Genomic DNA, 26,479 nt, shown 5'->3' with positions numbered 1-26,479 from the left:
GCTCCAATTTTGGCTTCTCTTTCAGGTAAATGACCCACTCTTTGTTTGTTGACATGATGTTCGTGTTTGTTTAGCTTCCAAAGGGGTGGATGGGACTCGAGGGCAATTTTAATAATTTAACCATGAGAGTTCTGCTCCCTGCACTTGCCAACAGTTTGGTGGAACTGTTAGCCTACAGGTCTAGGTGAAGCCCTAATTCTAGTGTAGTTCATTTCGTTAAAGAAAGAGGACTTTCTTAAATAGTTTTTTCATAGCTATTATTTTAACGATGATGATAATGAATACGAAACTAGTATTATACGGCTAATATTGGTTTGTCTTCTTTTAGAACAAAATTGCCCTTTAATCTTAATCCAGAGTCTGACTCCAACACTTAATTGTTATTAAAAATAAGGCCCGAAATCAGGCATTCTTGTATTTTAGTTTTTATTCAACCAAATAAGTGTCAGAAAAAAAAATCTGTCAGCAGTTGAGGATGTAGGCCAATTGCATGCATCTTCAATGGGTAACTTTTTAAATAGGCCTTTATGTACAGTGCATTAGGAAAGTATTCAGACCCCTCTACTTTTTCCAAATGTTACATTACAGCCTTATTCTAAAATAGATTAAATAGTTTTTTCCGCTCATCAATCTACACACAATACCCCATAATGACAAAGCAAAAACAGTTTTCTTTTAAAAAATTTAGCAAATGTATAAAAATAAATACAGAAATATAATATTTACATAAGTATTCAGACCCTTTACTCAGTACTTTGTTGAAGCAACTTTGGCAGCAATTACAGGCTTGAGTCTTCTTGGGTATGACCCTACACCTGTATTTGGGGAGTTTCTCCTATTCTTCTCTGCAGATCCTCTCAAGCCCTGTCAGGTTGGATGGGGAGCGTCGCTGCACAGCTATTTTCAGATCTCCAGAGATGTTAAATCGGGTTCAAGTCCAGACTCTGGCTGGGCCACTCAAGGACATTCAGAGATTTGTCCCGAAGCCATTCCTGCGTTGTCTTGGCTGTGTGCTTAGGCTCGTTGTCCTGTTAGAAGGTGAACCTTTGCCCCAGTCTGAGGTCCTGAGCACTCTGGAGCAGGTTTTCATCAAGGATCTCGCTGTACATTGCTCCATTCATCTTTGCTTCGATACTGACTAATTTCCCAGTCCCTGCCGCTGAAAAACATCAACACAGCCTGATTCTGCCACCACCATGCTTCACCGTAGGGATGGTGCCAGAGACGTCTCGAGACGTGATGCTTGGCATTCGGGGCAAATAGTTCCATCTTGGTTTCATCAGACCAGAGAATCTTGTTTCTCATGGTCTGAGATTCCTTTAGGTGTCTTTTGGAAAACTCCAAGCGGGCTGTCATGTGCCTTTTACTGAGGAGTGGCTTCCGTCTGGCCACTTTACCATAAAGGCCTGATTGGTGGAGTGCTGCAGGGGTTGTCCTCCTGGAAAGTTCTCCCATCTCCACAGAGGAACGCTGGAGCTCTATCAGAGTGACCATTGGGTTCTTGGTCACTTCCCTGACCAAGGCCCTTCTCCCCTGATTGTCTTGGTGGTTCCAAACTTATTCCATTTAAGAATGATGGCAGCCATTATGTTCTTGGGGACCTTCAATGCTGCAGAATTTTTTTGGATGCACCTGAGCTCAATTTCGAGTCTCATAGCAAAGGGTCTAAATAAGTTAATTCTGTTTTATAATAAGGCTGTAACGTAGCAAAATGTGGAATAAATCAAGGGGTCTGAATACTTTCCGAATGCACTGTATGTGGGCCTACACTTACCAGGGGCCAGGCACACTGAAAACCAACATATGTTGGTCGTGCCACTGTAGACCTAAAACCAGCATATTTGGGGTTAAACATGTACCTTATGCTACCTTTCTAAAATTACGGGGGTGGGGCTCGTGATTTCTTTTAAAGGAGCATTACTGACTTCAGCAGGTACATATGTTGAAGAATATCACAAGTCAACTATAACTTTGGTTTGTTGAAATAATGGTTCTATTTCAAAGGTGTGCGCTGAAAAACCTTATCCTGCCGAGTCCGTACTGTCGGGGTTGGGGAGTTCTACCAGCGAGTAAAAGTTATATCACTGAGTTCGCATTTTTTATCCTCCTTGGGCATCGATGCACTGGATACAGTAGCATATCAGGTTAGTAGCCTATGTAGGCTATACCATTGTAAGTACTATAGGCTATCATACTATAGTAGTGTACAAGTAGGCTATTCATATGTTTTTGTTAAGCTTGCACAGAAAAGTGATTAACACTACTAGAAAGGTCATAATGGGAATTCTGACCGTTGATCTTTCAATTGTGCAAATATTCCATATGAAATAAATAGATTGATCCTGCAGTGCATAGACTGTAAATTCTAAAATGACCATAGTGTATTTTCTGACTGTAGGACAAGTTGCCTGCCCAGCTAGTTGCCCATCCAAACTACACCTAAACAAAATTCTAACTAATTTAACACTTATAATAGATGTGGTCTAAAGACAAAAATGTACAATAGTCTGATGGGTGACAATATTATCAATTGTCAAATTGAGAATGAAGAGACTGATGACCAGCTCAGTGTGCACTGACAAAAAGGGAACAGAGGTTACCAAACAGCACTTTTTCAAATAATCCTCCAGAGGTCCATGCAGGCCAGAAGAGTAGATTCAGTTGTTTCTAGAACCTAGTCGTATCAAAAAATTGTGCGTATGGGTTCATTTTCAAAATACTGTTGACAATCCGCTATAGCCATTTGTGAAAAATATCCTTTATATTTTTCTGTTTTTTCCATTATATTCCTACTGTAAAATATATACTGTGTGTCTTGACTGTGGCAGAGCAGGGGAATATAAGCATGTAATGTCTGCTAAAGTTGATTTCATGATGCAGCCATATAGCCTCAGCTACTACGCATAGATAGATTTAAAAAATACAAGTCGAAACATGCTTTTCTGTTCTTTTGAAATAAATTGTCAAGGTATCATGTTTTTATGACCTTCCTAAACAGAATCTTGATGGATTTCTTTGTGATAGTGTATAGTAAATGGATTTATTAGACTGGTTGCTGTTGGTAGTGGTTGTCCTGGCTATTCTACTGTTTCAATATGCGTATGGTCATTTTGACGCTTTGAGGTAAAAATCATCAATGTATTTGTATTATTATATTTTATTATATTTATCCCAAAGTTCAGCTAGAGTGTAAAATACACACATTTAGGAAAAGTCAGGGACAGGTGGGTTGTGCACATGCCTTCACATGCTCTTAATTGGATATGGTTAGTGAATCGTTAGGCCATTAGCTCGGTCTACTTAATACAAATTAAAAGTGTATCACTCATTGGTAAGGGCAGGCAATAGCTAAAATAGTAACCCTGTTTTGGATCAAATAATATTTGATCAGATTGGACACTTGTGGTGTAGGGTCATTTTGTTTCACAGTGGTCACATTTGGATAGGTGATCGTGACCTAGTACTTTATTAAACCACGAGGACAGACCTGTTTAAGAAGTAGGCTACTGTAAATAGGGTAGTGGGTCATACATTTCAACTGAATTATAGGCTACTTGATAGGGTGAGGTTTACAAACAGAAGCACAATTCTACCTTGCCTCTCTCGCTCACACACAAGATCCCGCATATACACACGGCACTCACTCTGTCTTCTATTTGGTTGTCACTATGCACGTAGATTAACTATACACGTTTATTCCTTGCCAAAATACAGATTAGAAGTTTCTAGCATTTCACACATTAATCAAAATTCAGGCTCAAATGTAACACTATTTTAGAATTTTATATGTTCCCATCCCCATTTTGTGATATAACTACTCTGGTCATGGTGTTGATAATTTGGGAGTTAAAATGACACTAAATAAAATAAATATCCAACTCTGTGTTACAAAATCCCCCTGCTGAGGGCCAACAGGACGCTATGTTTGTGTGACACTCACCGTTTGTGTGAGCACTTGTTTATTTGCTTTCTGGAGCCGTGCTGTCTGACTCTAACCCATCCTCACCCTTTCATGACAGATTAACATCTCCTCCACCTCATGGCTTCAGCCAATCGGACAATAGCCATGTGTCTCAACACAGTGCACACACTAGCCCTGATTGGCTAGCCAGCCTGACCCATGCTCTCCAAGGGAGTAAATATTGCCTGTAGCTGAACAGTATTATTCCAGTCTGTGACTGTGGGTAGACATATGTGCATGGGTTGCGTAACTACAAAGTAAGCTGTTGATATCATTGCAGTTTATAGAGTAGCCATATTCTATGAAGTTCTCATGTTACTACTGATATTGTCTGCAGTGATGAGTCTTTGCTCTTGTATGTTTCTGTGCAATAGCCTACTATTTGTATAATATACAGTCCTTGACATTATTCTTGTTGTTATATCCCATATCCCACTCTATCGTACTTTGAAAATATCTATTCAGGCCAGTGTATTTATCGCCTGAATTTATTATCTCTGTTTCTGTCCATTAAAGAACCATACCAACAATGTACATAAAAAATATATATAAATGCAACATGCAACAATTTCAATGATTTTACTGAATTACAGTTCATATAAGGAAATAAGTCAATTGAAATGGATTTCACATGACTGGGAATACAGATATGCATCTGTTGGTCACAGTTACCTTTCAAAAAAGTAGGGGTGTGGATCAGAAAACACGTCAGTATCTGGTGTGACCACCATTTGCCTCATGCAGCGACAGGTCTTTCTCGCATAGAGTTGATCAGGCTATTGATTGTGCCCTGTGGAATGTTGTCCCACTCTTCTTCAATGGCTGTGCAAAGTTGCTGGATATTTGGGAGAACTGGAACACGCTGTGCCGTACGTGCCAATCCAGACCATCCCACACATGCTCAATGGGAGACGTCTGGTGAGTATGCAGACCACTGAACTGGGACATTTTCCGCTTCTAGGAATTGTGTACAGGTCCTTGCAACACGGGGCAGTGCGTTGTCATGCTGAAACATGAGGTTATGGCAGTGGATGAATGGCACAACAATGGGCCTCGGGATCTCTCTGCGGTATCTCTGTGCATTCAAATTGCCATCGATAAAATGCAATTGTGTTTTTTGTCCCTAGCTTATGTCTGCCCATACCATAACCCCACCATGGGGCACTCTGTTCACAACGTTGACATCAACAAACCGCTCACTCTCACAATGCCATACACGCTATGCTGTCGGCCATCTGCCTGGTACAGTTGAAACCAGGATTTATCCATGAAGAGCACACTTCTCCAGCGTACCAGTGGCCTTCGAAGGTGAGCATTTGCCCACTGAATTTGGTTACGACGCCGAACTGCAGTCAGGTCAAGACCCTGGTGAGGACGATGAGCTTCCTTGAGACGGTTTCTGACAGATTGTGCAGAAATTCTTCGATTGTGCAAACCCACAGTTTCATCAGCCGTCTGGGTGGATGGTCTCAGATGATCCTGCAGGTGAAGAAGCCGGATGTGGAGGTCCTGGGATGGCGTGGTTACCGTGGTCTGTGAGGCCGGTTGGGCGTACTGCCAAATTCTCTAAAACGACATTGGAGGCGGCTTATGGTAAAGAAATTAACATTACATTTTCTGGAAACAGCTCTGGTGGACATTCCTGCAAAAGAAGAGACATCTGTGGCATTGTGTTGACAAAACTTCACATTTTAGAGTGGCCTTTTATTGTCCCCAGCACAAGGTTCACCTGTGTAATGATCATGCCGTTTAATCAGCTTCTTGATATGCCACACGTCAGTTGGATGGACTATCTTGGCAAAGGAGAAATGCTCACTAACAGGAATGTAAACACATTTGTGCATAAAATCTGAGAGAAATAAGCTTTATGTGCATATGGGGAAATCTCTGGGATCTTTTATTTCAGTTCATGAAACATGGGACTAAAACTTTACATGTTGTTTATATTTTTGTTACCTGTTTATCCCCATGTTCATCTTCTCCTGTGTGTGTTAACTCTTGGGCTGCTTTATTCCCTTCTAACTGGGGCTGGTGTCAATGAGTCACAAACCAGTAAAATATGTAGCGCCGGGTCACTCTCTCACTCAGAGTTGCTTAAATTTAACTCCATTTTCCGTGTCGTTTTTAATCAAATCCCTTGCCATTTTATACTTTGTGTTCTTTTGAAATAACAATCAACTACAGCAGAGTACATTTCTTTTTCAGCTTATTTCCTTTGAGGTATAAGTGTGTACACCCTTATTTGAATATTTCTTGTCACATTATGGTGGTTTGCAATGTGATATCCAATCTTTGTTGGAAGCCAACTTGCAGGAAGATATCTGTTTAAATGGTTCGTTCTAGGCCATAGTGGGATTTTTTTTATAAGCGTCCGGATTAGTGCCCCGCTCCTTGAAAGCGGCAGCTCTAGCGTTTAGCTCGGTGCGGATGTTGCCTGTAATCCATGGCTTCTGGTTGGGTTGTGTACGTACGGTCACTGTGGGGATGACGTCGTCAATGCACTTATTGATGAAGTTGCTGACTGAGGTGGTATACTCCTCAATGCCGTTGGATGAATCACGGAACATATTCGAGTCTGTGCTAGCAAAACAGTCCTGTAGTGTAGCATCCGCGTCATCAGACCACTTCCATATTGAGCGAGTCACTGGTACTTCCTGCTTTAGTTTTTGCTTGTAAGCAGGAGGAGATTATTATGGTTAGATTTGCCAAATGGAGGGCGAGGGAGAGCTTTGTATGCATCTCTGAAGTAAAGGTGTTTTAGAGGTTTTTTCCTCTGGTTGCACATGTGACATGCTCGTAGAAATTAGGTCAAATGGATTTAAGTTTGCCTGCATTAAAGTCCCAGGCCACTTAACAGCGCCGTTTCTGGATGAGCATTTTCTTGTTTGCTTATGGCCATATACAGCTCGTTGAGTGGGGTCTTAGTGCCAGCATTGGTTTGTTCTGGTAAATAGATGGCTACAAATAATATAGATGAGAACTGTCTTGGTAGATAGTGTCGTCTACATCTTATCATGAGGTACTCTACCTCAGGCGAGCAATTCCGCAAGACTTCTTTAATATTAGACATCGCGCAAAAGGAGTTATTGACAAATAGACACATACCCCGCCCCTCGTCTTACCATACGTAGCTTCTKTGTCCTGCCGATACACGGAAAACCCAGCCAGCTCTATATTATCCGTGTCGTTGTTCAGCCACGACTCGGTGAAACATAAGATATTACAGTTTTTAATGTCCTGTTGGTAGGATAGTCTCAACCGTAGATCATCAAGTTTGTTTTCCACTGATTGCACGTAGGCCTATAGAACCGATGGTAATGGCGATTTACTCACTTACCTACGAATCCTAACAGGGACCCCGACATTCTCCTTTGGTATTTCCGCCTTTTCTTCACATGAATGACAGGGATTTGGGCCTGTTCTCCGGAAAGCAGTATGTCTTTAGCGTCGGACTCATAAAAAAWATTATCTTTGAGGTGAGTTTGAGGTGAGTAATCGCTGTTCTGATGTCCAGAAGCTCTTTTCAGTCATAAGAGACGGTAGCAGCAACTTTATGTACAAAATAAGTTGCAAACAATGCAAAAAAAACTGAACAAAATGGCACAGTTGGTTAGGAGCTTGTAAAACGACAGCGCCAAAATTATTAAAATGATAGGTGTCAAGTTGTCTAGGTGTTATAATTATTTCAGCTCTGCCCAAACTTGAAAACGGCTTGCTCAACACGTGAAGGATGCAAAGGGACAACTCAATTCCTTTCCAGTGTTTTATTATGGTTTTGATGCCATTTGTTGAATATGTTGAAACAGTTGATTTGTTGAATAGAGTAGTTGAATGACAGAGGAATAAGGAATATGGAATAGGAATAGGTTGATAACCTTAAACAGAGAATAAACATGCATTATTTTACACAATAAACAATGCATGACACACCAACAAAGCATGGCTTTGAATAAAGTAAATGTTTAAACAATTTAATCTAGCACTTCAAGCAATTACTTCTGCAGTCAGAAAATATCCACAACAAAAGAAGTCACCACTCCTACCAGAGTTAAACATGTAAATTGTGCTAAGCACTGGATGCAACATAATAAATAATTCCAAACATTACATACCAGTTGCGTCTTTAGGGTTGAACAATGAGCTGTTTGTATGTTGAGGACCCAACCTAAGCCCAAACATTTTATACCCATGCTTATCTGCCAGGTGCGCATGTAAAAGTAGTCCCTCCAGAAATCCTGGCTTAATTTTTTAGTTCCACCCGTGTTTTTGGGTTATCTGCCCTCTTGAGGCCTGGAGTTCTTTAAAGGAAGAGCTGCCATTGTGCTCATGTTTTGAGTGTTCTGTTTTTTGACGCAACAATAGGTCATTGCAAACGTTTCCGCAGTCGTAACGTTAACGGGGAAAAGGGAATTGCACAATCAAGAGTAGGAAAGAGTTGAAAGGGTGAAATGAAAGCAATCAATCCAGTGAGATTTAAGTAACATGTGGATTTTGCACCCCTCAAACACAGGAAATTGATGTCTGAAATTAAACATCCAAAGTTGGCATGCCCGTTGCTAAAAGTTTAAGGGGCGGTGTCCCAGAGACAGAAAAGCCAGTTAAATCGAGAATATCCATTGAAAGTGCTTTTTAGTCTAGGACTAGGCTTAATCTGTATCTGGGACTACCCTTCAGAGCATATGTGTAAGAGAGTTATTCTTCTATCCGTGTATAGGGATCCCTGGTGTGAGAGAACGTACTCTTATTGCAGTGAAACCAGATGGGGTCCAGCGCCGCCTTGTGGGACAGATAATGCAACGCTTTGAGCAGAGAGGCTTCAAACTGGTGGGCATGAAGATGCTGCAGGTGAGAGATGGCCAATTCCAAATGAACCCCAAAGCCCCTGCCTCCTAGGTATTTGTGTCGATCTGGATAGGTATAAGTAGTATGAAAATAAGCAATATGATAGTAGCTTCAACTTGCACTCTGATACGACAATTGGAACTTGGACTGTGCTTGTTCATTCAGTATTCATACCCCTTGACTTTATCCATATTTTGTCATTACAGCCTGAATATAAAATACCCCATATTGTCAAACTGGAATCATGTTTTTTGAAATTTTCACAAATTAAAGGAGTTGAATCAAGTATTCAGCCCCTTTGTTATGGCAAACCTAAGTTCAGGACTAAAAATTTGCTCAACAAGTCACATAAATTGCATGGACACAGATTCAACCACAAAGACCAGGGATGTTTTCCAATGCCCCACAAAGAAGGGCACCTATTGTTAGATAGGTAAAACAAAAAAAGAAGCAGATATTGAATATCCCTTTGAGCATGGTGAAGTTATTAATTACACTTTAGATGGTGTATCAATATACCCAGTGACTACAAAGATACCGGTGTCTTTTCTAACTCAGTTGCCCGACAGGAAAGAAACAGCTCAGGGATTTCACCATGAGGCCAATGGGTCTTTAAAACTGTTAAAGAATGTAATGACTGTGAACGGAGAAAACTGAGGATGGATCAACAACATTGTAGTTACTCCACAATACTATACTAATTGACAGTGAAAAGAAGGAAGCCTGTACACAATAAACATATTCCAAAACATGCATCCTGTTTGCAACAAGGTACTAAAGTAATACTGCAAAAAATGTGGCAAAGCAATTCACTTTTTGTCTTGAATGCAAAGCATTATGTTTGGGGCAAACTGAGTACCACTGAGTTACTTACCAAGCAGACAGTGAATGTTCACTGTTTTGACTTAAATCCACTTGAAAATCTGTGTAGATTTTAAATGTTGAATGCAGGCTCTAACACAACAAAATATTGAATAAGTCAAGGGGTATAAATACTTAATGAAGTCACTGTAAATATCAGACTGTGAAATAAAGGTTAACACAATGTTGGCTTTCTTTCTTTCAGGCATCAGAGGAGCTGCTCTCTCAGCACTACCAGGAGTTAAGGAGGAAGCCCTTTTACCCCACTCTCCTGTACTACATGACCTCTGGTCCCATAGTTGTTATGGTGAGAGTTCCTTCCTGCCTCTGTATAGCCTGGTAATCCAAACTTGAATTGCTCAGTTTCATTGTTTTCTCACTTCACTGATCAGTCTGGGCATCCTCTAAGAGATGGACACCTGGAAGGTCTAGAGCAGGGGTGTCAAAGTCAAATGGACGGAGGGCCAAATAAAAAATTTAGCTACAAGCCGAGGGCCGGACTGTTCGAATGTTCATTGAAAWWTTTTTAAATGACGCATATAGTCTAGTGAACCTAATTGAACCTACTGAAAACCTAACAAATATATTCCAATATGATCAGATAAATAAAGCAATATTTTCTTATGGCTCTGTCAGTAATCTTTAATTTTCAACAGACACAAAAGACAAATTTCCTTTATATAAAAATCCCCATAACATGAACATTAAATGAAAGAAACCGGTATTCAAGGCACCATCAGTAGCCTATATTTTCTATTTTAGCAAAAAGTGGGCTAAATTTAGCTTCAAAGAAAAAAACATAATAGCAATTTTTCTATCATCCCACTCAACTGAAATATTTTTAAATATAATTGGATTGAATACAATAAAATAAGTGGCAAAATCTATTAATCAAAAAACAACACTTTGTTTAAGGAGAAGTAACATGCAGTGAAAACAAATATTAAACTTTACACTTTTAAACTTGAACTGAGTAAAAACTCTAAATATGTGATTGCACAGTAATGTTCACTTGTTTGAGGTTGAGGGTGATACTTGGTGGTGTCCCTCTTTTCCAAAGTTCATCAATGTTGGGTAAGGCTCTGAGCTGAGGAAATCCTCAGAATTGAGTGGAGGTGTTCAGCAGTAAGTCGACTTCTGTGTGATGTTTTGTTCAGGTTCATCAAAGAAACAGTTGTCACACCAGGTATGTGCTGCCAACATAGACAACGTTTAGCAGCCTGGATGGCGCAGCTGGCATTGTGTCGGGGAGAAAAGGGCGAACTCCGCAGCACCCACTGCGCATATTTTGCCCTCGTGCATCATTGCATTGGAGGTCAATCAACTCCATTTGGAGTTTTGGTGGTGAGCTTTTCCACGTCAACAGCAAATGGGTTACCGAGCAGTTCCAACCTGCTTTTTTGTGCTTCAAAGTCAGCAAATCGGCGTCGAAAGTCAGCGGCAAGCATACCTATTTTATCAGCAACTGTGGCGTCGGGAACGCACTGGTAGAGAGCTTCTCTTTCATGGTCTGGCAGCTGGGAAAGTGGCTCAAATTTTTTCTTTCGCGCATCTGCGTCTCCCACAGAGTCAGTTTTGGTTTTAAATGCCTTCACTGTACTGTACATATCAGAGATGACATGATCCCGACCTGCAGCTGCAAGTTCATTGCATTCAGATGACTCGTAATGTCACACAGAAAGCCATTCCACACGAACATTTCGTCTCGGAGTTCGTGTTGTGGTCTTTCCCTTTCTGTCCAAGAACAGACAAATCTCCTCACGAAGCTCGAAACATCTTTGAAGCACCTTTCCTGGCTTACGCCATCGCCACTTCTGTGTGATAAGGCACAATCACCAGGCTCGTTTCTACCTCCGTCAGAAATGCCTTGAACTGGCGGTGATTCAAACCTTTGGCTCTGATAAAGTTAACTGTGCGCGTGATGATGCTCATTATATGCTCATTTTCAAGGCTCTTACCGCAACGGCTTCCTGGTGTAATGATACAATGATAAGCCTTGTCAGCTCACCGCTGTCGCGTTTTCCCTCTTGCATCTTTTCCCGTATCTCTTCGCCACAGTTCCGCTCCTGTGTCCACACATCGCAGGTGCTCCGCGGTTGTTCAAACAGAGTTTTTCCCAAGGCAGCTCCATCTCATTTAACACATCTTGACACTCTTCATACAATCATGCCCCGTGTTGTGCCATGCATAGGACGTAAAGCCAAAAACTCCTCTGTCACGCTTAGGCTGGAGTCCACTCCGCGGATGAAATTGACAACTGGGCAATGTCAGAAATGTCGGTGCTCTCATCCACAGCCAAGGAATATGCAATGAAATCTTTTCCTTTTTTCACAAGCTGTCTTTTTAGATTGATGGACAATGGTCTACTCTCTTCGGCAATGGTGTTTCTGCTCAGACTCACATTTAAAAAGAGTTGCCTTTTTTCTGGGCAAACTTCGTCACAAAACTTTAATCATGCAGTTTTTGATGAAATCCCCCTCCGTAAATGGCCGGGTGATTTAGCGATCTCTTCTGCCAAATAAAACTGGCCTTGACAGCAGCCTGGCCTTGTGATTTGGCTTTTTTGAACAGAGCCTGTCGAGATTTGAGGCCTCGTTTAAATTCCTCTGCCTTTTGTAGCCTTTGTTCCATGTCCATATTCTTGTTTTTGTCCGCGTGTTTCGTTTCATAATGTCGTCTCAGATTATACTCTTTCAGTACCGCCCCAACATTTCTCCAACACAGAAGACACACAGGTTTTCCCAGCTACCGACTTCGTGACATATACTCCGACTCCCACCTTGTTTGAAACCCCCGGTTCTCAGTGTCCACCTTCCGTTTTGCCATTTTTGATGGGTATCTGAAAGTTAATTTTACTGTGATGCTGACGACTGCTGTGCCAATAAATATTGAAATGAAGCAGCCTACTGCTCGGTGCGTCACCGTTGCATTGTGGGAAATGTAGTATTGGTGCGTGTAAAAGATCTGCGGGCTGCCGGCTTGCTGCGGTCTGCGGGCCGGTTCTAATAATAAATCAAGATCATCCCAGGGGCCGTAAAAAACCTTCTCGCGGGCCGGATGTGGCCCGCGGGCCTTGACTCTGACATATGTGGTCTAGAGAATAACCGCTAGACTAAGCTGTTTAACACCCTTGTTCATGTACCTTGATCAACGGTAGTAGGTGGACCATTTCAGATTGTCAGTGATGTGTATGATCTGAGACCAGTAGTCCTCCATTTGCCAGTTCAGTTAACTTTTTCACTGCCTAGCCCAAGACTTGAACCACCTCTCTATCATCTCCTCTGGGCTACCTACTGTACCATTATTCAACTAGGGGGGAATTCAGACCCAGATTACATGAGCGTAAAATGAACTTTAATCCTTTTTTATGCACTTTTCTTTCTATGTGTATTCTGACCATAAAATTAGGCACGAGGTAACACATGTGCCAGCTACCTATTTGTTTGGGGTGGAGATGAGAGAAATGAAGGTGTGGCAGAGGTGTGTCTACAGATACATCGTATTCTGACCTTGACGTAATTCCCTCATAATTCCAAGACCTTTACGCACAAGGAAACCTGTCGGTTCCGGTGGTGGAATGACATATTTTTCCCTGATAGAAATAACACCATTCTCTATGCACCGTAATTTACAAATTGATAAACTATTGATGAGCTAGGTAAATTGGTAATCTGTTTGGATGAGGGGATTGTAAATATAAATAACAATTGTTTTAGATAGAGTACCAGTCAAAAGATTGGACACACCTACTCATTTCAGGGTTTTCTTTATTTTTATTATTTTCTACATTGAAGAATAATAGTGAAGACATCAAAACTATGAAAAGCACATATGGAATCATGTAGTAACCAAAAAAAGTCTTCAAAGTAGCTACCCTTTGCCTTGATGACAGCTTTGCACACTCTTGGTATAGCTCCTTAATTAATATTGTTGACATTGGTTATTTTCCTGGCACCACTCCGCCAGTACCCTCACCTCCTCCCTGTAGGCTGTCTTGTCAATGTTGGTAATCAGACCTACCACTGTTGTGTTGTCTGCAAACTTGATGGTTGAATTGGAGGCGTGTGTGGCCACAGTCATGGGTGAACAAGGAGTACAGGAGGGGCCTGAGCACGCACCCTTGTGGGGCCCCTGTGTTGATGATCAGTGTAGTGGAGGTGTTGTTGCCTACCGTCACAACCTGGGGGCGGCCCGTCAGGAAGTCCAGGACCCAGTTGCTCAGGGCGGGGTTTGGATCCAGGGCCCTGAGCTTAATGATGAGCTTGGAGGGTACTATGGTGTTGAAGGCTTAGCTGTAGTCAATGAACAGCATTCTTACATAGGTATTCCTCTTGTCCAGATGGGTCAGTGCAGTTTGCAGTGCGATGGCGATTGCATCATCCGTGGATCTATTGGGGCGGTATGCAAATTGCAGTGGGTCTAGGGTGTAGGGTAAGGTGGTGATATGATCCTTGACTAGTAAAGCACTGACTATCGGGGCGATAGTTATTTAGTTCAGTTATCTTTGCTTTCTTGGGTACAGGAACAAGCAAGTGGGGACAGTAGACTGGGGTAGAGGGAGATTGAATATATCCGTAAACCAGGGGCGTAGCCAGAATACATTTTTGGGATGGCCTATAAGAATTTGGATAGGCATTTTTTCTACTTGTTTATTACATTTATTTTGCGATGTGCACTATATATTATTTCGTAATACAATCGTTTCATACTAGTGCATAGTACTTGGAGCAAACTCGTTACATATACAAATAATTACCTATCCCAGCATATTAAAATAAGACAGTAACTGTAGACCAGTTGCCAATTTGCCAACAACATAAAACTCATCTTCAGGCGCACTTTAATCTTGATGGGAAAACAAGCCTATATTTGATGTTACCATTTATACCACGGCGGGCAGTAGTACTATAAAAAGGTACCTTACCTTTAGTAGATGTATTATAAGGCGTGACCTACATCACAAGGCGCAGACGGCGAGACTTTGAGTTGAATATGGTGATGATTTCATCATAATCCAATGTATCTGTCAGTTCACGCTCAAAAGACAGCAAACTGAAGTGGTTCAGCTGGGCGCTTGTCATTGATGTGCGAAGACGATTTTTTATCCTTGTTGTTGAGAAAAGTCTCTCCACACTGCATGATGTCATTGGAAGTGTGACAATGATCCTTAACAGACCGTTTAAATTAGGGAAAATATCATCGGGGCAGCTGTCAAGTACACTCATTATGGAGGAAAAGTCACTTGCCATGTTCATTTTGCGACTCAACTGCTGAGTAAAAACAGTGAATTCAGCATCCTCAATTTATATTGCATAATGATCGCATGTGTTCTTCAGCTGCTCTTTAAGGCCGCAGGATTGGGATTCTTTGGAAAAGGAGGCTGCCGCTTGCATGATCCCATATGTGTCTTCTTGAAATCTTGAGTTTAACTCAGTAATCTGTCTGTCTAGAATATTGTACCAAAGTTGCCTCAGGTCACTGGCACTCTTGATGCTGGATGTTGTCCCTAATGAATTTGTGACTACACTGTCTGCCAATTTTACAGGCAGTTTTCACTGCCATGATGCGCTCACATCCCAATTACTAATATCATGCTTAATCATCATCTCTTCAGTTAGCTTGAGAACTTTATCAAAGTCTCCCCCTGAGTTATCTCTGAACATAGAAAAGCTGCTTTTGAAGATTTCAATTAAACCAATACAGTCCATCACAGATAATGTAGAGTTTTGTAATAGAGGTTAGAGGTTCTGCAAGAACATCTAGCAGTAACATCACTTTACTCACTGACCCTGATTTTGAACTCCAACGTACATCCGTGGATCTTTCTAGCTCGATACATGGTCTATCTGGATGCAACTCTTTCTGTACGTCTATGAATCGAGCATGTCTGTGGGATCCATTCATACATGTGTGTAACTGGTTTACTGTCTCAAAAAAAGTACTGACATGTCCCGGCACTTTTACCACGGTGCACAGAACCAAATTCAAACGGTGGGAGTTGCAATGCAAATATACCGCTTGCTTAAATGTTTGCTTTAGTAGGACATGTACCCCTCCTCTGTTCCCTGACATGACTGAAGCGCCATCGAAACAAAAACCCATACACAGAGTGGGATCCAACTCCAGGGGTTGCAACAAGTATTTCCCCAGAAATTCCTTGTGCAGACAAATCAGCGGTTTCCATAAACTCAACAGCTCTTTCTTTAATCATTCCAGCATGAATATATCGGATGCACACAGCAATGAGTTCTCGTTTAGATTGATCTTCATATTAATCTGCTAGTATGGCTCAATGCGTGGAAGGTGCAGAACTTAATATTTTATCCTGCACAGTAACAATGATGCTGCACTCTCCAGCAACTCGTTCTTGTAACGGCTTCGTCGGTGGAAGAAGGAGAGGACCAAAGCGCAGCGTGATTAGTGTTCATCTTAATTTAATGATAATCAAAAACTGAACACTACAAATTACAAAACAACAAAAGTGAAAACCGAAACAGTTCTATCTGGTGCAGACACACAGACTGAAGACAACCACCCACAAAACACAATAGAACACAGGGTACCTAAATATGGTTCCCAATCAGAGACAATGACTAACACCTGCCTCTGATTGAGAACCATATCAGGCCAAACGAGAAACCCCACATAGAAACAGAAAACATAGATAATACCCACCCAACTCACGCCCTAACCACACTAAAACAAAGAAAATACAAAAGAACTATGGTCAGAACGTGACAGTTCTGAATTTCGGGGGTCATAAGCGTGGCATTGCGAGATAGCTCATTAAGCCTGTTTTGTATTTCTGAGTCATACTTTGAGATGAAATTGAAGATTTCTAAAAAGTTACCTTTGTTGATTGCCTCTTCGGTTTCTCTATGCCCTCTGGGTGGAATATCCTGCTTTGCACACATTAGAACAATATCTATGACCACTTTAACAGGTGCGTGGTTTCTTTCTATAAAATCCATGTTTGCATCGCCATGTATTTGGTTCAACTCAGTCCCACGACTTCTCGGCCCATGGGTCGCTTTGTAGGATTCAAATTTTGCAAGGGCACTAGCATGTAATTTGCTATTCTTGTGTTTGCAGCAAGAATTTCTTGCGAGTTTCCAGTTTTTAAATCCATCTCGTACAAATCTGAATTCGACATTTGCCCCAGGAAAGTGCCTACAAAACTTACAATAAATTGCATATTTTGCTTTATTATACTCAACCCACACAAACTGGTCATACCACCTTGAAGAGAAGCAGCGTGATTTGCCATTTATCATACTTGAAGGGAACTTTGCTAGCTTTGGTTGACAGGCTGGTTCATCAACTGCAGACACATCTGTCGGTGGACCTACTGCAGGTTCACCCCCACCCGCAGCATCAAGAACTAGAGGAGACGGTGGGGTAGGCAAGCATGCCTGGCTCAACGTGGCATTGGCGGTTGTGATGGCGATTGTGGTTGTTTCTATCCTGGCGCCACCTATTAATGTCTCATTCTGGAAGCTATCGGTAGTTTGATCCAAATTATTTTCTGGCACACACTCTTTTTCCTCCAGACGTCTTTTTTTTTTAAACCTAGCGATCGACATTTGGTTTGCCATTGCTAGAACTACTAAATTACCTTAGCTGGTGAGTCAATTCGAGTAAGCTAGCGTGGTAGAGCTTGCTAGCTTATGCACTACAAAGTTTATCCACGTGACGTTGTTCAGGTAAACCACCGTATGATTTTATTTTAAATGTAACCAATAGTCGGAAGTCAACTTGATTGTCGCGGACTATTTCTTTGTTACATTCTATTAAAATTACCCATAGAAAATAAATCTCACATGCGTATCTTTTAAAAATGTAATAAAATAAATACATATAAAAATGTATATTGAATAATAATAACTTTTTGGGGGTAGGCCTGAGATCAAACTGCTTGGCTATACCGCTGCCGTAAACACTCCAACCAGCTGATCTGCGCATGCCCTGAGGATGCGGCTAGGGATGCCGTCTCGGCCACAGAGCACTGTCCTCGGGAGCAGCCCGCATCGGTGGCACTGTGTTATCCTCAAAGCGGGCAAAGAAAGTGTTTAGCTTTTCCAGGAGCAAGATTTCGATATCCGCGACGTGGCTGGTTTTCCCTTTGTAATCCGTAAATGTCTGGAGTCCCTGCCACATACGTCCGGAGACGTTGAATTGAGACTCCACGTTGTCTCTGAACTGACGTTTTGCCTGTTTGATTGACTTACGGAGGGCATAACTGGATTGTTTGCATTCGGTTTTCCTGTGGTTAAATGCAGTGGTTTGTGCTTTCTGTTTTGCTCAAATTGCCTTGTAACTGATTGCTTCTAGAAAGAGAGAAGGAACAGCACATAATCAATATGAACTACAACTACTAGTTCAAAGCAATGAAAGATCTAATTGCTACAAAGAATGAATGTATGTATGGGCTACATTTATGAGAATACATGCATTTGCTTACCTTTTCAAACTTGAAAACAATACACTAATGTATCACAAAAAAGTGTTATGAGTGAATGCACCACAAACATCTTTCCAGGGTGTTGATGAATCCTCATCCCAATACAGCCTCTTCCAACACCTTGGGCAGGGTAAGGGTATCTATTTTTTACCTCAGATTGGTGATGTTAGTGTAGTGTAAAACATGATGACACAAGATCAATTGTTTAACTCTAGAACCGCTAAAGCAGTAATTTTGACTGCTCATGAATTTAAAAATAAATATTACTCTGCCATTTTTTAAGTCATGCCCCCCTCCGTCCTTGACTTTTCCTAAATAAGTCTATATAACACACTGTCGTTGTTAATCCAAGCAGTCATATCACTCTACTCTGGCCTACTTGGAGTAGGCTACACACTGAGAGCGTGAGTAATTGTACATGCTTTCAATATCTAGGAAAACATGCACATCGGGCAGCAGGTGAGCGGAGACAGTGGAGACCCATCATTCAGGGCAGGTGTGGCAAAGCCCCACCTGTTTTGAGCACCACACTTTTAGGTAAAAAAAAATCTCTAAATAAATACAGCTCTGGAAAAAATTAAGAGACCACTGCAAAATTATCAGTTTCTCTGGTTTTACTATTTATAGGTATGTGTTTGAATAAAATGAAAATGTTGGTTTTATTCTATAAACTACAGACAACATTTATCCAAAATTACACAGTGAGTGCGAGACCTGGAGAGGCCTACAAGCCACAGTGTCTCGCACCCACTGTGACATTTGGTGGAGGATCTGTGATGATCTGGGGGTGCTTTCAGCAAAGCTGGAATCGGGCAGATTTGTCTTTGTGAAGAACGCATGAATCAAACCACTACAAGGTTGTCCTGGAAGAAAACTTGCTTCCTTCTGGTCTGACAATGTTCCCAAACTCCGAGGATTGGTTTTTCCAGCAGGACAATGCTCCATGCCACACAGCCAGTTCAATCAAGGTGTGGATGGAGAACCACCAGATCAAGACCCTGTCATGGCCAGCCCAATCTCCAGACCTGAACCCCATTGAAAACCTCTGGAATGTGATCAAGAGGAAGATGGATGGTTACAAGCTGTCAAACAAAGCCGAGCTGCTTGAATTTTTGCGCCAGGAGTGGCATAAAGTCACCCAAAATCAATATGAAAGACTGGTGGAGAGAATGCCAAGACGCATGAAAGCTGTGATTGAAAATCAGTGTTATTCCACCAAATATTGATTTCTGAACTCTTCCTAAGTTAAAACATGAGTATTGTGTTGTTTAAAAATTAATATAAACTTATTTTTTGCATTAATCGAGGTCTGACAAAACTGAATTTTTTTGTTATTTTGACCAGTTGTCATTTTCTGCAAATAAATGCTCTAAATGACAATATTTTTATTTGGAATTTGGGAGAAATGTTGTCAGTAATTTATAGAATAAAACAAAATTTACATTTTACCCAAACACATACCTATAAATAGTAAAACCAGAGAAACTGATCATTTTACAGTGGCCTCTTAATTTTTTACGAGTCACATATCAGTTTGTGACATATCAGTTTTTAAACAATGTGAAAAGAAAAAATGTAATTGAGTTAATAAAGCCGCATAGAAACATGGTCTCTTTTTTGCTTTCTTGAGTAAGGCAGCTCCAAAATGCAGGTGTTTCAGTCTAGCTCAGTGCTTTCTGTGGTGGTGGGGCTAGCCAGCAGAAAATACAGAGCATTGCGCGTGATTGGCTTAGTTTTCTGTCATGATTGGCTCAGTTTTCTGTCACTTATGGGACAGTAGTGTGCCATACAGGCTGACTACACCGCTTGCGTCGCGTGCACGAGTGCTGCAAAATACATTTAGAAATCTATGTTATTCAATTATTGCACCCACACTGCTCGTGCGCACGCCAACGAGTGTCTGCGTTGCCAAGGGCTAAAATAGAAGTCAGTTTTATTTCTGACGCAGATCGCGCTGCAAGTCCTGCCTCTCCCATCTCCTCATTGGTTTATAGAAGCAGGTACCCACGTGCCATCTCCTCATTGGTTATACCCACGTGGGTGACAAAGACGAACAAAGTCAGTGGCGGTAATGCACCTAATTTATGAAAGTTGCCAATCGCAATATAAAGTCAAGTGAAGTAAAAGCCTGGAAGGAGGAGAAATGACTAGAAACAATTCAGTTGACCGTTTTATGTGTGGATTAATTGGCGGAGTAGAGGACCTTGTGCATTTCAGGTAAAATAACAACTCAATGTTTATATCCCAGAACAAATTAGCTAGCAACAGCAAGCTAGCTAAAAAGGACAAATTAGCTAGCTAAATTGCCATAAATGCTTAACCCCTTGGGTTCTGTCATAGAGTTATATTAGAAGAGCCTATCCAAGAAGGCTCAAGGTCATTGGCCACAGATATAATGTGATTTGATGTCATTCTATCTACAGAAGCTTTGATTGGACTGTCAACATCTTACTTTCAAAGTCTTAGCTAGCAGTCATCATCAGTTGTCATCAAGTCAACAATCTACTGGCAAATCCTTTTTAATCCTTGTCATATGAAGAGAAATAATGAAGAGAAATTATAAATAAAACATCGGTGCTCATCGGCCATTGTACATAAAGATTACAAAACATGTTGGAAATCGCAAATTCAACAATGAGCCGTTTGGAAGGATTCAGTGGCTAACTGCAAGTGTTGCAAAGAAATCCCTAACGTTTGCCTGCTATTCAATGGAGTTCCCACCATAAATCCAGAGAATGCCAAAAATGTATTGTATGCTGGTGCATAAATGATGTGATATGCAAGGGAGAAATGTATACTGTAGCTAAGAAATTAATATTAAGTGTGTAGTAAGCCGTTAGTAGCCCACATGCCTCACCCTAATAATTTGGTCTATTTTCACCAACGCGGTATTGTAAACACATAACGTTGGTAGTTATGGGGTGATGGCTTGCACGTGCAAATTCAGCACACACAACGTCCTATAATAGAATTGTATTATTTGACGTGTCAAATTAAAAGCGTGTTTTTTACATTTATTTTTAATAATGACGAATATTCTGTATACATACAAGAAGTACACAAATAGACAATGATAACATATGCTAGGGTGTACAACAAATTACAGATTATACAAAGACCTTAAAAAGAACACACATATTGATTTAACAGCTTTCTTATTAGAAGAATGTTGATTGGTCTTAATGTACTGCTCGAATTCCTTATAGAAAACACGGGAAAGTGTTTTTTATTAGTGAATTTACATTTATGAATATGACATTTATGAATATGAAAACTTTCCGAATGCACTGTACGTGTAGATAGTACATTTTATGTTTAGGCTTTCAATATATCACAAACTGTTTTTGCATATTGGTTATTGATTTGGACACCTTTATACTGTGTTCTGACATCGGACTATTTATCAAAATGTCTTGTCAACAGGAAGCAGCGACAGCATCATTTTCAACTTAAGTTTTAGGAATATAAATGTACCTTTCAACTTGATTATTCAGGTAAAAACTGCTTAATGAGTCCCAAAACGTGTTTGATTTATTTTGATTATATTCCAGATATCACCAAAACGGGTTTGCCCTGCCGTGCCTACTAAACTTCCAAATGGTCGAAACCATTTGATTTTAAAATGGGGGTCAAATCCAAATTCATTGGCTCTGTCATAGCTCATTTGTAAACAACAAATATTGATACATTACTACCTCAAACACAATCTGCAAAAATGAAAACTTAATTAGTAGGTGATAGTGATTTAAGAACCAAAAAACATAGGCTACATTGCCCCCCCTAATCTGGTGGTGGGTTGGTAGATGCTTAGTCTCCCTGATGGCTCAGATCAGGTGCCTACATAGTATACACCATAGACATGCATACAGTGCTTTCAGAAAGTGTTCATACCCCTTCACTTATTCCACATTTTGTTGTGTAACAGATTCAATTCAAAATGGATTCAATATTTTCTTTCTCACCCAACTATTGAAATTGGCTTGTCCCTCGGGTCAGGAGTCATGGTTTAGTGACATATTTAGAGTTTTAAAATATATTTTTCTCCATCTTTAAATGTCATAATACAAAGGAAAGTATTATAGTTAATTAGTGGACTACTTAAAAAAATAAAATATCAAATAAATATTACAAATTTACAAGTAATAGCTGTCCCTCCATTTCATATCACTGGTGTTGAAATGTATAAAAACCACCACAAAAAATGCAACATCCTTGCCAAATTCTTCCTGGGTCAAAGGTTCATTGGAGACGGGACTGTTTTGAAAAGCACATGGTGCTTCTTATGTCACCAATTTGATGATTAACTTGGTAATTTCATGCGAGGACTTAAAATGTCACTGGTGTTATACCGTTTATAGTAAGGGGAAAATAAATTGTATAAAAAATATTGATAAAATTGCATGATTAAGTGATTGATTTACAATTTAAAAAGTGTGGTTTGAGCTACAGTGGCCGCCATCTTAGATATGCCATCTTGTCTGCAGATGTGTTACTGTTCTTGCTGGTAACACCAGTGACAGTCAATAACACCACAAACCTTTTTCTCAACGTAACATTTTATAAAACCCTCAACAATTATATTAAAAAATACTTATTAGCATTTTATTACTGTTTCAATATTGTAATCACATAATATGGCTTTCCTTTTGATAGTGTGGTAAACCGTTGGGTGGAGTGTGCAGAGATTGACACAGGCTTTAGTCCGAAAAACAACTTTACTAAGACAGAAAAAAATAACTTCGGTTTTGCTCGGTCTTCCTTCTCTTTATTAACTGGTGCCCCTCTCCCTTCTCTTCTGCGGTATGCCATCGTGCTCCTTTTATTTAGCCCCCACGGCTGGTTGGCACTTTCCTCTAATTACCTTCACTTAGCTGTCCGTGTCGGGGTGCCCAGCAGAGGGAGCCAAAGTCACCTCATGTACCTCCCCTCTATTACCATCCCCCGGGGTAGACCTCCTGGGATACCACAATAGATATGGCGACATTAGGTGCTGCTGAAAAGCAAAGACTACAGACAGCGCAGGGATGACGACCCACACCGCAAAGCAGCCTCCCTTAAACAAAAACACCAGACTTACTTAAAGGATTTAGAGGATTTAAATAATTTCTTAGAAAAGGTTAATAACAATACTGTCTTTGATTATATATACAAATTAAAGACTGAAATGACATTCTAGAAAGCCTGAATTGTCATCTAAAATATAGGTAACACCAGTGACAAAAAGGCAGCGCAATAATTTTTTTAATGTAATGTAGTAAAAAAAAAAAAAATGTAAGCTGTCATTTGTTGATTTATAATGTTAAGCGCCTAACTATTATCTGGTTAAGTTTTGATTTAATTTTTTTTACTTTTTTTTACTTTAAAAAAAAAGTTGGCTGTTCAAAAAACCAACATTTTCATAGAATGACCTATAAGCATTCACACCCCTGAGTCAATACTTTGTAGAAGCACCTTTGGCAGCGATTACAGCTGTGAGTCTTTCTGAGTAAGTCTCTAAATGGGTCAAATAATGGATTTTGTCTGAAAAACCTGAAACTCCCCAGTCCTTAACGATTACAKGCATACCCATAACATGATGCAGCCACCACTATGCTTGAAAATATGGAGAGTGGTGCTCAGTAATGTGTTGTATTGGATTTGCCCCCGAACATAACACGTTGAATTCAGAACAAAAAGTAAATTGCTTTGCCACATTTATTGCAATATTACTTTAAGTGCCTTGTTGCAAACAGGATGCATGTTTTGGAATATTTTTATTAGTATTGTGGAGTAACTACAATGTTGTTGATCCATCCTCAGTTTCTCCTATCACAGCAATTAAACTCAAACTGTTTTTAAAATTGGCTTCAAAGTAGGTGCCCTTTTTTGCAAGGCATGGGACAACCTCCCTGGTCTTTGTGGTTGAATGTGTTTTAAATTCACTACTTGACTGAGAGACGTTACAGATAATTGTGTGGTGTACAGAGATGAGGTAGTCATTTAAAAAATCATGTTAAATACTATTATTGCACACAGAGTGAGTCCATCCAATTTATGGATGAACTCCTGAACGTATTCTGGCTTGCCATAACAAAGTGGTTGAATACTTATTGACTCAAGACATTTCAGATTTTCTTTTTTTATTAATTTGTAAAACAAAATTCCACTTTGACATTATTTTGTCACTTGCCTACACACAATACCCCATAATCTAAATGTAATCCATTTTATATTCAGGCTGTAACATAACAAAATGTGGAAAAAATCAACGGGTGTGCATACTTTCTGAAGGCACTGTATCTGTTAAATTCCAAAACACCTAACCACTTGTGTGATTGATTCACTTTCAATTCATTTGCTGAATTGACTGATTTAAGATAGGATTTCCCTAATCCTGGTAAGCACTACATCCTTTCTTGTTGTCCAGGTGTGGGAGGGTCATAATGTGGTCCGGACATCCCGGATCATGGTAGGAGGCACCAACCCATCCGAGGCCCAAGCAGGCACCGTCCGGGGCGATTTCAGCATTCACATCAGCAGGTGAACCTTTTCAATAAAGACTCAAATGAAAAGATCTTTCACTTTACAATAATTTGCACAATACCCTTTTAAACGAATATTTAAATAATTTAATTTTACAATATTAATTGAGGCATAAAAACAAATGAATATATAAACATGAAATTGATCATTTGTGAAAGTGTTTTGAAATTGGGTGCATCATTTCAATGCAAAATACTAAACTGGACTTGAATGTAGGTTTGTATTTATTTTCCAGAAATGTGGTCCATGCCAGTGATTCAGTAGAGGGGGCTCAGAGGGAGATCCAGCTGTGGTTTCATCGAAAGGAACTGGTGGATTGGGACTGCTATGACCACAATAGCACCTACGAGCTTTGAGAAAGAAGGCAGAGATTGAAAGAGAGCGTGAACAAGGTAGAATGACCATCAGGAACAGTGGCACCATACCTAACTCTGTGTCCTGCTTGCAATACTCAGCCTTCTCCATCGTGGGAGGCTCCAATACCCAAGAGCCCCTCGCCTACTCTTATACAGTAATGTATCGTCCTCCCCATACGTTTTTGGATTTAAGATCAAATGATCCATATGACACATCGTTAGTTTATTTGAGGCTGATTTAATGAATATCCATTTTACCATTTAGACATGAAAGCACTTTATATATTTTGTCCCTCCATTTGAAGAAATCATAGGTATTTGGACAAATTTACGAGTGTAGTTACTATTTGGTCCCATATCGCTTGGACCTAATGACTTCAAGTTTGCAACTCTACAAACTCATTGGCTGTATTTGCAATTAGTTTTTTTGTGTATTATGGGATGTCTTATCTAATAGTAACTAAATGGTGTCTGGAATCTTTTTCTTTCTGAGTGGAGATGTTTCTGAACCCATCTGAATTGTCACACCCTGATCTGTTTCACCTGTCTTTGTGCTTGTCTCCACCCCCCAAGTGTCTCCCCTCATTATCCCCTGTGTATTTATACCTGTGTTCTGTTTGTTGCCAGTTCGTTTTGTTCGTCAAGCCTAACAGCGTTTTCACCCATGCTCCTGTCTTTTCTAAAGTTCCTGTTTTCTAGTTTTCCCGGTTTAGACCATTCTGCCTGCCCTGAGACTGCCTGCCGTTCTGTACCTTTTGGACTCTGATCTGGATTACTGACCTCTGCCTGCCCTGGACCTGTCGTTTTGCCTGCCTGCCCTCTGTTCTAGTAATAAACTTTTGTTACTTCGACACTGTCTGTATCTGGGTCTTTCCTAAAACGTGATACTAATGCTGCCATGATTCAGAAAATTCATAATGATGAGTAGGAAAGTCACTTAGGAGCCGATTCAGAAGTAGGAAATGTACGCCTTTCTTACGCACTTCTCAGTGGTTGGTATTCAGACTAACCTTATGCAGTTGGGTAACGTGCTCTGCAGGTGTGCCTACCTTGCAAAAAATTGTCTGATCTTGTAGATTATTTAGGGTTAAGAATGTATATGAATCATAAAAAAACAGGGTAACATTACTGTAGGTGTCCATCTCTACGCAGACGACACCATTCTGTATACCTCTGGCCCTTCTTTGGACACTGTGTTAACAAACCTCCAGACGAGCTTCAATGCCATACAACTCTCCTTCCGTGGCCTCCAACTGCTCTTGAATGCAAGTAAAACTAAATGCATGCTCTTCAACCGATCGCTGCCCACACCTGCCCGCCCGTCCAGCATCACTACTCTGGACGGTTCTGACTTAGAATATGTGGACAACTACAAATACCTAGGTGTCTGGTTAGACTGTAAACTCTCCTTCCAGACTCACATTAAGCATCTCCAATCCAAAATTAAATCTAGAATTTCTATTTCTACTTCCTATT

The 26,479-nt window shown here is 40.4% G+C and overlaps 1 protein-coding gene across 5 annotated transcripts; it reads left to right on the top strand.

Annotated features, from left to right (window-relative positions):
• Positions 1-1,905: 1,905 nt before the first annotated feature.
• On the top strand, positions 1,906-25,854 carry nme4 (NME/NM23 nucleoside diphosphate kinase 4). 5 transcript variants are annotated; one of them, XR_011481706.1, is made up of 6 exons: positions 1,906-2,144; positions 8,676-8,806; positions 9,870-9,971; positions 24,532-24,644; positions 24,864-25,039; positions 25,703-25,854. XR_011481706.1 is itself a non-coding variant. In XM_024012843.2 (6 exons), the coding sequence occupies exons 1-5, from the start codon at positions 1,988-1,990 to the stop codon at positions 25,001-25,003; spliced, it is 624 nt and encodes a 207-aa protein (XP_023868611.1). In that variant the 5' UTR covers positions 1,906-1,987; the 3' UTR covers positions 25,004-25,039; positions 25,703-25,854. The 5 variants fall into 5 exon arrangements, 4 of the variants coding, with proteins under 4 accessions (XP_023868611.1, XP_023868612.1, XP_023868610.1 ...); XM_024012843.2 differs by having other exon boundaries at positions 24,883-25,039; XM_024012844.2 differs by having other exon boundaries at positions 24,883-25,039; positions 25,689-25,854.
• The last annotated feature ends 625 nt before the right edge of the window (positions 25,855-26,479 follow it).

Source organism: Salvelinus sp. IW2-2015, linkage group LG20, assembly GCF_002910315.2.
Source record: "Salvelinus sp. IW2-2015 linkage group LG20, ASM291031v2, whole genome shotgun sequence".
Lineage (NCBI taxonomy): Eukaryota > Metazoa > Chordata > Actinopteri > Salmoniformes > Salmonidae > Salvelinus > Salvelinus sp. IW2-2015.
The sequence above is the reverse complement of the archived record's forward strand: the minus strand, read 5'-3'. Positions and strand labels throughout refer to the sequence as shown.

What these genes read in the sequence shown, in the direction of transcription:
- nme4 (XM_024012843.2), top strand. Translation starts at nt 1,988, where the DNA reads ATGGTTCTATTTCAAAGGTGTGCGCTGAAAAACCTTATCCTGCCGAGT. An exon ending in CTGGTCCCATAGTTGTTATG is followed by an intron (nt 9,972 to 24,531) that starts GTGAGAGTTCCT and finishes CTTGTTGTCCAG; the next exon opens with GTGTGGGAGGGTCATAATGT. An exon ending in TTCAGCATTCACATCAGCAG is followed by an intron (nt 24,645 to 24,882) that starts GTGAACCTTTTC and finishes TTTATTTTCCAG; the next exon opens with AAATGTGGTCCATGCCAGTG.